The following is a 13,180-nucleotide window of genomic DNA, read 5'->3' as shown; positions in this document are numbered from 1 at the left end:
TGCCAATGGGGATGGTGTTAAGCTAGTGCCAACAACAAGAAAAGGTTCTAAGCGAGAGAGAGAGAGAGAGCACCTATGAGTTGCCACCTTAGCATTTGGGATTATAAGATTCGTAGTGAGCACATGATGTAGGGGAAGGGTCTTACGGGCTACCTCGTACAACCAGGAGAGCATAGGTAGCAAAACATTGAAGATGTTGCTTTTGGGTAGGCCATAGATTAGGAGAGAGGCATAGCCTTATTGCATGCACATGAAAGCCAAGGCTTGCCATGAAAGTAGCCAAGGTGAGATGTATAAGAAGAGGTCCATAGAGAGACCATAGTGAAAGCAAGCCAAAAGGGTGGGTATAAATCGGGTAATTATGCAAAATAGAAAAGAGAGAGAAAGAGATTTGATCACTTTGACATGGTGCAAAGAGAGTTGCAGTTGGAAATATCTCTGCAAGGTTAACCATAATATGCATTGCCCATCCAGGTGAGAACTTGTGCCACACATCTGGCTGAACATAGGCATCATTTTCTTCTTCATCTGATACATCATCATACTCTTCCTCAGCAAGGCCCAACTTTTCATTTTTCTTATGCCATCTACCATCACTGATACACATAGCATACTCAGGTTGTTGTACTTGCTGGGCGTCAATAAAATCTATTGGAACTCCGAACATCCAGAGAAGAAGAAGAAGAATCTGAGACATCCTCATCAGCAAAAGAAGCAAGGAAATCAGAGACCACAATATCTTCATCAGCATCAATAATATAATATCTAGATAATCTATATCCTGAGAACTACAATCATCCATGGGAATAACAGTAGATAGAGTATTTCCCTAGAAAACACCAAAAACTTCAGAATCACTGTCTGCTCTACCATTTTCCAAATTTTGAATATCATTCTTCACATTGGACAGGACTTGGCTTCCTGCATATGCTACCCATTCCACATCTTGCAATGACTTGCCCCACTGAGAACGCAGGACATGCCATTCCACCACCTCCTTGGCCTCTTTGACAAGGTGCTTAAGCTCCCTCTTGCTCTTCAGCATGCGATTGATGTCCCTAGATTGCCTTCGCTTGATCCATCAGTTCTGCACAGCATCAAATTTCTGTAAAAACCCCTCCGGACACACTTTTTCTTCAATGTTGCTGTCATTGACATACGAATGCAGTCAATGCTTGTACCCTCTCCAGAACCGGGTTTTTTTCTGTTTGCCAGATTCGCACTATCAAGTGCCTCCAGTTTTTCCTTGATGTTCTTTGCCATAATGCTTATTTCATCTACATCAGCCTCCATGCGCTGCTTTAAGGCTTTCATAGCCGCTGCTCTTGTAACAGACTTCGACTCCTCATGAGCTCCCTGTAGCTTCTGCAGATTCTTCCTGATCTGTGCCATCAAGCTTTTGATCTCAGCAACCCCTTAAAAAATTGAGCCATTGCCGGATCTTCTTGCAAGTTCCATGGCTAGCCCCTCCCGGCGAAACGCACCAAATGACTTACCTTCCAAGCACACGAAATCTGCAACAAATCCGGGCTCAAGCATGCAAAGTATATGCATTGGGCTCAGCCCATAGCCATAAAAGCTGCAAGAAAGACTCTCAAGCATACACACACTCAGACACCTCATCTCTCTCCTTCTCTCTCTAAAATGGCCATAGCCACACACACAAGTGGAAAGCCTAGCCTATGCTATGGCACGCAGAAAATACACATGCATATCATCCTCACTATCTTCATCATCCTCACTCTCCATTAGATCGTACAATGCAGCACAAGAGAGACAAGAAACAAGAAAGAGAGAGAGAGTTGTGCCAAGGGAAGAGAGGAGAAACTTGCACTTGGATCATTGGGATCAACGCTTTTTTTCCCATCAAGAGGCACAGCCGTTGATTCCTATCCATAGAACAATTACTATCCGGGATTTACTTTATCTATCGTAATAACAAAAATTGAGTCTCGATTTACGGATCCATCAGTCCAGCTAACCCCATCCAGTCCCATGGGTTAGCCAACTCTCCGTTGAAGATCAGCAAGATCAACCAACAGATCCATATAAAGAGCCATGGACTCATCCATTGAAGACTAGCAAGGTCAATCAATCAGATCCATGCCCGGTTTCAGAAAACAACTCTTACTCCTTGTTCTAATATCTTCCTCGATGCACGTGTGGGTATCCTAGGCGACCCAGAGCCCGAGCACCGTATGGTCAGCACCCTCCAGGATCCTTCGCAGGTGACCTAGCGCTTCACTCATAGGTCGCTTCCTTGGTCCCTCATCCACCGTACCGGAAGCTCACCATTTTAATCGAACCGAGGCTGGTCAAGACCTCGGCTAACTTTGCTACGCGAGACGTCCTCCATTGACTCTCCGTCAGTAGTTGCAACTTTATCAGTTAGGTCTCCACCACGACCTTAATCACAAGATGGTCAAAATGCTTCCCCAGCATTCTTGACATAAAACAGCCATTTACAAACAGTTTACAAATACAATTTCTATATTAACTCTCATTTTTCCACATTATCCCTCATCAATCCACTTTACTTATTCCACATTCCTTTTATATGTGTACTCATCCAATCACATCATTTTCCATCTCGTCACTTTAGATTCCTTCACATCACATATCATATATTCACATCCATACATATATCCACATCCACATCCACATTCATACATATATCCACATCCACATTCACATCCATACATCCACATCTACATCCATGCATCCATTTTCACATCCACATACATACATCCACATCCACACATACACATCCACATCTATATGCATACATTCACATCCAATTTCATACATCCACATCTACATGTACATTCACATCCATACATCCACATTTATATGCATACATTCACATCTACATGCATACATCCACATCTACATGCTCATTCATGCATCCTCATCCATACATCCACATCTACATGCACATTCACATCCATACATCCACATCTATATGCATACATCCACATCTACATGCATACATCCATACATACACATCCACATTCACATCCATACATCCACATTCATGCATCCACATCTACATGCATACATCCATACATACACATCCACATTCACATCCATACATCCACATCCACATCCATACATCCACATTCACATTCATACATCCATTCTCACCCTATCACAACCCATATACATCTTATCCCATCCCATACACTTCTTACCTCATCCCATACACACCTTATCACATCTTAACTCATCTTATCACGTCCTAACTCATCTCATATGCATCTTATCACATCTTATCACATCTCATACACCTCTTATCACATCCTATCACATCTCATATACATCTTATCATATCTTATCATTTCACATATCTATTTATAGAATACAAGAGAATTCTTATATTTGATATAAGATTCCTTTACACATCTATTTATGCATAAATTCCATTTAAGGAGACTAACACTCTCGGATTAAAAATCCATCTTTTATGCATCTTCCTATGCATAAATTCATTTTAAATGAGAATGATACTTTTGCATTAAAATCAATCTTTTATGCATCTTCCTATGCGTAAATTCAATTTAGTAGGAATTACTCTTTTAGAATAAAAGAATTTCTCTTATGCATCTAACTTATGCATAAAATCCATTTATGATGAAAATCACACTTTTAGTATAAAAATTTTCTTTTATGCATACCTCTATGCATGAAACTCAAATATGATAAAAGTAACACTTTTATAATAAAATAATCAACTTTTATGCATACCTCTATGCATGAATTTCAAATAATGATAAAAGTAACACTTTTATAATAAAATAATCAACTTTTATGCATACCTCTATGCATGAAATCCAATTATGATAAAAGTAACACTTTTACATTAAAATAATAATCTTTTATGCATACCTCTATGCATGAAATCTAATTATGATAAAAGTAACACTTTTACATTAAAATAATAATCTTTTATGCATATCTCTATGCATGAAATCCAATTATGGTAAAAGTAACACTTTTACATTAAAGTAATAATCTTTTATATATACGTCTATGCATGAAATCCAATTATGATAAAAGTAACACTTTTACATTAAAATAATAATCTTTTATATATACCTCTATGCATGAAATCCAATTATGATAAAAGTAACACTTTTACATTAAAATAATAATCTTTTATGCATACCTCTATGCATGAAATCCAATTATGATAAAAGTAACACTTTTACATTAAAGTAATAATCTTTTATGTATACCTCTATGCATGAAATCCAAATATGATAAAAGTAACACTTTTATGTTAAAATAATAATCTTTTATGCATACCTCTATGCATGAAAATCAATTATGCATAATATAAAAATCAATTTCTCTATGATTACAATGAATATCTTTCAATTAATCTAGGATGATAATTCCTAGAATATGGTAGGAAGTCCTCTTTTCATGCTTTGAATGAAATTTGCTATGCGTAATTTTTATAAAAAATTTGCCATAGCTCCGTTGCTATGACTGATAAATCTGAATTTATTTTGAAGGATAAATCTTATCATTAAGAGAATGATTAGAATGATCCCTAATTGGATCATTAACCCAATAATGGATTGAATCATCAATATTCATGAAATACATAAACTAAAAGCATAGAAAAAAGCCATTAATTTGGCCTCAAGCATAGATTAATCTTAAATTAGAGAAAAGCTTTATGAAAAGCTTCACTTGGATTGAGAATAGGTCATGAGAATGACCATTCTTTGAGTGAGAGAGAGAAATTTCATAAAAACAATTAGAATTAAGCATAAATGGAAATTTATGTAATTCTTTACTATCTTTTATCAATTAACTTCAATAGCATTCATCAATTTATGTAATTCTTACTACCATTCATCAATTAACTTCAATAGCATTCAAAAACCATTCCAATTAAGCTTCTCAAGATTGAGAGGGGTTGAGAAGAGAGAAACATTGAGAAATTATAGAAAATGATCAAAATTCACTAATTACCTTACAAATTGCTTGATTCTTTGTTCACGGTAGAGGCCCCCAACCAATCAATTGGTTTAGTATGTTGATGGAGTCACCAATGGGGATTAAAGAAAGAGGGAAGCTCCAATTTCTTCAATTTGGAGAGAATTTTAGAGAATAGTAGAAATTAGCATTATTTTAGCATAACTTTAGTATAGTAAAATTCTCCTATTTTTTTCAAAGGACTCATGTTCTATTTATAGGAGAGGGAAGCTCTAACCAAAGCTAACTGAATTCTAGAATTTTCTAAATTCAATTTGGTTGAATTTGGACTAGATTTGGATCTAGTTTGGTTCCTTTTTTATTCGGTTTGGTTCCATTTTGATTTGGTTTGGTTTAAGAGAGAGGAGAGATAAAAATATCACATGATTTTTGAGTTTAAAACTCATTCAAGAATGTAAAGTATGCACCTCCTTTAAGGGACTCCCCTTCCTTACATATGTGTCAAAATGGAATCATTATACCCAAAATATCTCATATTTTTAATATTGCTCATAGTTTTTTACTAATAAACCTTGTACATTTTCAACTCTTCATCTTGTGTGAGCATTTACTCATTTTTGGGTATCTTCTTTTACAAATTGGATTTATCTCCTCCCTACACATGGATTGATGCTATTGGCCCATAGGAACCTTAATTGGACCATAATCCAAAAATTTCTAAAAATCTAGACCCTTAGGCTAAGGTCCTTTATACCCATTTCCAATTAATTCCAATTGCACATTGGAAAGTTCTTTTTGAATTTCTGTTTCAGGGAAACTTATTTTAATAAGATGAGATAATTTTCTATCCAAAAATATTAAAAATCTGAATATTCTCTCTCTAGAATATTTTCTCTCTCTAGGTTAAAACAGTTAGAAACAAGTCTTTTATATTTCTGAAGAGGGATTGATTACAGGGGAAGATGTTGGACATTTTGAGAGACTGGGGAGGAATCTTACAGTTCAAGGGTACAGCCTGGATGATGGCATTATGTATTATAATCGCAGGCTATGCATTCCCAATGATGAGGGGACCAAGGATCAAATTCTGAATGAAGCCCATGATAGCCTTATAGTAGGACATCCAAGTTTCATCAAAACCTACATGTCTGTAAAGAAAAGCTTCTTTTGGCCTGGTCTGAAAAAGGATGTACTGAATCATGTACATCAATGTCTGACATGCCAGAAAGTCAAAGCTGAAAGAGTAAAAATACCCGGGAAGTTACATCCATTGGACATCCCCCAGATGAAGTGGGAATGTATCAGTATGGATTTTATTACTGGATTACCTTCAGTGCAATCAGGTTACAACTCCATTTTCGTGGTAGTTGACAGACTAACCAAAGTTGCCCATCTGATCCCAGTAAAAGAAACCTACACTGCAGTGGATGTGGCCAAAGTGTTCCTCAAAGAAATCTTCAGATTGCAAGGCCTACCTAGGAGAATAGTAAGTGATCCAGATCCCAAGTTTACTTCAAGGTTCTGGACTGCATTTTTCGAAGCAATGGGAACTTTCTTGGATCTCAGCACAGCTTATCACCCTAAGACCGATGGTCAAACTGAAAGGGTAAACCAAGTAATCGAAGGTATACTTCGGTCATGCTATGGTAAGGAACCCAAGAAGTGGCTAAGCTATCTGCACCTAGTCAAGTTTGCCTACAATGCTTCTTATCATCGAAGTATCGAGATGAGCCCTTTTAAAGCTCTGTATGGACAAGATTGCTTAACTCCATTAACTTGGTCCGACCCATTGATTAAGGTCGAGATGTCCAGACAGATGCTTGACGACATAGAGCAGCAGATGCAATCAATTCGTAGAGATATTAAAGCTACCCAGGATCGACAGAAGCAGTATGCAAATAAGAAGAGGATAGATAGAAAGTTTGAAGAAGTAGATATGGTCTTCATTAGAGTACGGCCCAAAAGAAGTTCTCTATCTCTTGGGAAGTACAAGAAGTTATCCCCCAGATATTGTGGACCATATCTGATTACAAAGAAAGTAGGTGACTTAGCCTACGAACTTCTTCTGCCTCCTCATCTCAAAGTTCATAATGTATTTCATATAAGCCTTCTAAAGAAATATGTGCCAAGCCCAAATCATGTACTTGATGATGAAATCCTAACCTCTTCAACCCAAGGGCAGATGGAACTCCAACCTAAAGAAATTCTTGATGTTCGAGAAAAGATTCTCAGGAACAGAATTCTCAGAGAATTATTGGTAAAATGGAAGTTCTATCCTTTTGAAAATGCCACTCGGGAGAATGAAGCCGATTTGTTGCGGGATTATCCCCAGTTTGCGAGATGAGGGCATCTCGTGTTTCTCAAGTGAGAGAGAATGTAATATTCCTCCCCAGCCTCTCAAGATGTCCAACATCTTCCCCTCCTATAATCAAATCCCTCTTCAAAAATATAAAAAATCTTGTTTCTACCAGTTTTGGCCTAGAGAGAGAAAATCTTCTAGAGAGTGGTAATTCAGTTTTTAAATATTTTTGGATAGAAAAATACCTCATCTTATTAAAATAAGCTTCCCTGAAACAGAAGTTCAAAAAAGATTTTCAGAAGGTGCATTAGAAATTAAGTATAATTTGTTCAAGAGGCATTATCCTTGGGGTCAAGATTTTTTTGAAATATTAAATTAAGGTTCCTATGGATCAATAAGATTCATCCAAATGTAGGAAGGAGATAAATAGAAGAATAAAAGAAAAATACCCCAAAAATGAGTAAATACTCATATAAGATGAAGAGTTGACTAAGGACAAGGTTAATAGTTAAAAAAGAGAGATATTTAGATGTAATGATGCATTTTGACACCTCAGTATGGGGGAATTCCCCTCATGAAGGAGGCGCCTATTTCACATGTGTGGGAGAGTTTTAAACTCCAAAATAATGAGATATTTTTATCTCTTCTCTCTCCTATTTCATCTAGATCCAAAAAGTGGACTAAACTAACCCAAAAATGGTCAAAATTGACCAAACTGATCTGGAAAATTCTAGAATCAGTTGGCTTGGTTAGAAGCTCACTTTTTCCTATAAATAGAAGCCTCCCCCTTTGTTGAAACTTAATAGTGTTTTGCTCTGTTACCCTGCTTCTCCCAAGTGCCAAAAACTGTGAATTTTACTCATAATTCATTAGTTTTTGACCTTCTCTCTTCTAAAAGATTGGTGGCCACTCTTGTTTCAAACAAGAGTAGAACCCTCAAACCATCAAGCCAAAGGAAAGCTCTCAAATTATCCATGTAAGTTGGAGATTCTTCTCTTTTCTATTTCTTTTATGGTTTTTTATTATTTTTGTCTTCTCTAAAATGAAATGATGTTATGCCTCATTGAAAAAAGGCATTCCCCTCTCTTCTTTAGTAAATCCAACCATTCTTTATCCTAGATGATTGATTATTGGATAAAATCAAGTTTTTCATAATTTTTCTCTTAAATAAGTAAAAAAATGTTTACATTAGAATGATTTAAATACTCTTGGTGAACTTCTAATTAATTTTAGAGAGTTAAAAATTGAAAAATGGTCAACCATACAAAGGAGGTTATGGTAAATTTTTTTAAAAATTTATGAAATAAATTTTATTTTTTATTAATCAAAAAGAGTAATCCCCATCGTTAGAGTATTCTAAAAGTGTCATTTTCATTCATGTATAGAAAGATGCATATTGATTAATTTTTATAAAAGAATGATTTTCAATAGAATTAAATTCTAAGTATAGAAAGATACATATTGATAATTTTTTTATTATGAAAGTGTTACTTTCTTCATGATGGATTTTTATGCATAAAATAATGCATAAAAGTATATTTTTTTAATTATAAAAGAGTTACTTTCATCATATTGATTTTTATGCATAAAATTATGCATAAAAGAATATTTTTTTATTATAAAAGTGTTACTTTTATCATTATTGATTTCTATGCATAAAAGAATATTTTATTATAAAAGTGTTACTTTTATCAATATTGATTTCTATGCATAAAAGAATATTTTTTATTATAAAAGTGTTACTTTTATCATTTTTGAATTCTATGCATAAAAGTATGCATAAAAAAATATTTTTTAAAATTATAAAAGTGTTACTTTTATCATTATTGATTTTTATGCATAAATGGATGTATAAAAGAAATTCTTTTATATTAAAAGAATGATTTTCATCATAAATGATTTGTATGCATAAAAGATATTTTTTTAATATTAAAAGTATGATTTTTATCATAAATTATTTTTATGCATAAGCATATGCATAAAAGATTTTTTTTAGATTAAAAGTGTGATTTTCATCATAAATGATTTTTATGCATAAACATATGCATAAAATATATTTTTTTATATTAAAAGTGTGATTTTCATCATAAATGATTTTTATGCATAAACATACGCATAAAAGATATTTTTTAATATTAAAAGTGTGATTTTCATCATAAATGATTCTTATGCATAAACATATGCAAAAAAGATATTTTTTATATTAAAAGTGTGATTTTCATCATAAATGATTTTTATGCATAAACATATGCATAAAAGAAATTCTTTCATGTTAAAAGAGTGATTTTCATCATAAATGATTTTTATGATGATAAAAGTGTGACTTTCATCAGAATTGGATTTTATGCATAATTAGATGCATATAGAAATTTTTATATTTAAATAAGGGTTCTCTTAATCCTCTGTTTAATTTTCACAAAAATTAGAAAAATGAATAAGTAGATAATCTATGAGAAGAAATGCCACCGTTTCATATTCACTAAGATGGTAATGAGAAAATTCAATTAAACTATCAAAGTCGGAGATCGAGATAAATGATTATTTTATTCCTCATAAGAAATTCATGTTTTAGAAATCTGTAAGCAAATATTCGTCGAACGAAATTTAGAAAATGAGAAATTGAAATAGTACCTTTCGAGAAAGATAGTTTAGGAAGAACCTTTCCAGACCCAAACTCTGATTCAGACTATTGACCAAGACCTAATTCCTTCGTCAATTTCAATCAATGACGATGTGCCCAGTTCAGGAAAAATGTACTCAAATCTCCCACCGAATCTGAAACTAAGTTAAGACTTTTGATTTTGATTTGAGGATCAAGTTAACAGAATTTGAGGAATTCTGTTTGGAATTCAGACCTCAATCTAGAAGTATTGGGATACGGATTTAAGATTATTCATGATTTTCAAACAAAATCAAAACTGAAAACTTGCATAGAAACCCTGTTTTCTTAAAGGACTGTCTTACACCAGAATGCTGGAGGGAGCATTTGGCATATATGTTTATCTAAGGGAACTTTGGTTGCAACAGCTGGCAGGGAGTGTTCGAGGGACAACTCACGCGGCAAAAACCTGCCCAGGTCTTGACCCTAGGTCTTGACCAGCCTGGGTATGGTGAAAAATGGTGTGCTTCCGGTACGATGGGCGAGGGCCGACGAAGTGGTCCCTGAGTGAAGTACCAGAACACCTAAGGAGGATCCTGGAGGGTTCTAACCAGGCGATGCACGGGCTCGTGGTGCTTAGACACCCATACGTATGTCGAGGAAGATATATATATATATATGTTTATAAAATGATTATTGTAATCTGTTACTGGATCTCGTTGCTGACCAGCTGGTCCCAACAGAGAGTCCAGATTGGTACTGTTTTTGTGAAACAAGGGATTGAATGAAAATTTTGAATTATGAAATCTGTGATCATATCTGTTTTGTCAATGGATTATTTTTATATTAAAGTTTTAAAGAGGAGTGTGTGCGTATCTGTTTTCTAAAGCTAAAGTTATGGGTGGGTGAGTACTTATTTGGATGGTGGCTAACCCATGGGCCGGATGGGTGGTTAAGTACTTGTTTGGATGGTGGCTAACCCATGGGCCGGATGGGGTTAGGTTGGAATCAGTGGAGTTTTAATAATCAAACTGAGAAATCTTAGGATTACGCTAGGATTCAAGTAGCTAGTTAATTCCCTGATAAATTTCTCAATTGAGTGGATCAACGGCTGTGCTGCCTGATCTTATTAGGAAAAAAGCATTGAAATTACTCAAATGATCAAATTATATCAGCGATAGTTTCCTTCTATTTGGTTTATTCAGGTGAAGGATAGTTTAGAATTAATCTCGTTAGAAAAAAATTTGTTAAGAAAATTCAAAAAGGTGGAATCGTACCCGCTTTTCTGGCATGGAAAATTTTCCCGGTTTTGGTTTTCGAAGTGACCACCAGCCTAGTCCTGTGCCGCCCGGACATTCGTGGGCAAGGCCCTGAGTGAAAAACCCTGCCCCGCGCATGAGGGGGCTGCTTTCACTGTCAGCTACTACCGTGAGTCCGACGGTGCACGGAGGGGGCAGAGGGATCTCACATTTTAGGTGCACACATGTGCATGTCATTGCCATGTGTGCAGTAGTGCAGGCAATGCCATGTGCACTACTCGTATATAGGCAATACGTGGCAATGCCAAATGTGATGCACACACGTGTGCATCGCATGCAATACTATGTGGTATCACTTATGCATAGGTAATACATGTGGTAATGCCATGTGTGTTGCAATACACGTGGAAATGCCAAGTTTTTAGGTGCCCATGTGTGCTGCACACACGTGGAAAGCGCAATCTCTCTCTCTCTCTCTCTCTCTCTCAACCTCTCTCTCAACCTCTCCCCACCCCCTCGCATACTCTCTCTCTCTCTCTCTCTCCCCCCATCCCCTCGCATACTCTCTCTACCCGCTCACATACTCTCTCTCTCTCTCTCTCTCACTGTCTCTTACTTAAGCATGCCAAAAGCAAACACATATGAGGTGACCACATACATGCCACTCACACATGAAAACATATGCAATGAAGCACAAACGGAACTTAAGGAAGAAGAATCAAAGCACCAAGCATAAGAAAAAGCAAAAATAACAAGCACAAGAGGAAACAAAGACAAAGTCTACACCAAAGGCACAATGAAAAAAACAACACTAAATGGTGGACACGAAGATAAGCAAAGGATAAGTAGTCAAAGGCCAAAGATTCAAGCAAGAGCCAAGAAGCATCCAACAATGTGAAGAAGAAAAAGGACACCTCATTGACATAAAGCATGAAGTGTAACGTCCCTCCCAAGCCATGTATGTATGTCTCTTTTAATATAGATTTCAATAAGGAAAGAGAGTGTACTTAGAGAAGAGTGAGACAATAAGGCTAGAAACATTAGAAAAGTGTTAGAATAAAAATATTAACTCCAAAAAAATCCTAAAAGAAATAAGAACATAAGAATAGTTTTATTAAGAGATAAGTATCCCCAAAAATATAATTTTGATTTTAGGTGATAGAGGTCATATTTAGAGTAATTTTACACATTTAGAGTCCATGCATACTAAAAATGTGAAAAAACAACGTGTTTCCAAAGATGGCGCGTTTGTGACTATATACACACGTTTTTGCCTATTCTGCCTACGCAAGCTTGTAGACCAAATGCCTTCCCGTTCTTTTGACTGGTTATATGACTATATTCTGAGTTTTTATCAGAGAGTTATGGCCGAAACAATTTGCTGTTTCTGTCAGGGTCTCTACACAGAGAAAACTGTGCGAAGGCAGCAGGTAGTCTCAAGGTAATCCTAGAGTTTGAGATGTATATATCCCTTCATTCTTATCTAATATCTTAGAAAAGAAGCTTAGATTTCTATGGTCTTTCGGAGGAAGAGACCAAAACTCCATAGCTTTTCTTGTAGAGAAAGAATAGTAGACCGTAGTCCTGTAGAAAAGGCTATTTTGCCATAGACCTTAGAAAGAGAGAAGAGTCACAGTACGAGTAAGAGGAGATAAAGCTTGGGGATGATTGGATGATTTCAATCATAAGACAAGGTATAAGAAGACTCTATTCTCATATGTCAAGTTCTAAAGCTCTTGTACGAGCAAAGGCAACGATAAACGATAAATTTCTATAAGGTATATACATATTTTGTTTTTCAATTATATATCATTCTTAGGGGTTGAGGTATGGCCCTGGCTTCTCTATTAATTGTTACAGTAATCTATTTGATTGATTTACCATTTAAAGTTTGTATTCCTTTAAACAACAGCATATGCCTTAATAAAGAATGTCTTATCGCAATCTCAAGTTGAAATGCTAAAATCTGTGTGAGAAAAGGATTGTTTTCTTAAGAAGGTAACATGGATTCTAGTCCTATGGTTTAGTTGAGTAAATGGATTATTATCTTGGTTAAATTAAGGTACAGGTACAACT

The 13,180-nt window shown here is 35.4% G+C and overlaps 1 protein-coding gene across 1 annotated transcript; it reads right to left on the bottom strand.

The window, feature by feature from the left end:
- Positions 1–439: 439 nt before the first annotated feature.
- On the bottom strand, positions 440–1,806 carry LOC147630089 (putative syntaxin-131). The gene is made up of 2 exons (XM_086810920.1): positions 1,182–1,806; positions 440–1,087 (listed from the first exon to the last, which is right to left on the bottom strand). The coding sequence occupies exons 1-2, from the start codon at positions 1,390–1,392 to the stop codon at positions 1,059–1,061; spliced, it is 240 nt and encodes a 79-aa protein (XP_086667046.1). The 5' UTR covers positions 1,393–1,806; the 3' UTR covers positions 440–1,058.
- Between the last annotated feature and the right edge of the window lie 11,374 nt (positions 1,807–13,180).

Source organism: Cibotium barometz, chromosome 17 (genome assembly GCF_041138505.1).
Source record: "Cibotium barometz isolate CiBa-2024 chromosome 17, ASM4113850v1, whole genome shotgun sequence".
Classification (NCBI taxonomy): Eukaryota; Viridiplantae; Streptophyta; class Polypodiopsida; order Cyatheales; family Cibotiaceae; genus Cibotium; species Cibotium barometz.
This window is presented reverse-complemented; position numbering and strand designations above follow the sequence as displayed.

What these genes read in the sequence shown, in the direction of transcription:
- LOC147630089 (XM_086810920.1), bottom strand. Translation starts at nt 1,392, where the DNA reads ATGGCACAGATCAGGAAGAATCTGCAGAAGCTACAGGGAGCTCATGAG. An exon ending in AAAACCCGGTTCTGGAGAGG is followed by an intron (nt 1,088 to 1,181) that starts GTACAAGCATTG and finishes GATGCTGTGCAG; the next exon opens with AACTGATGGATCAAGCGAAG.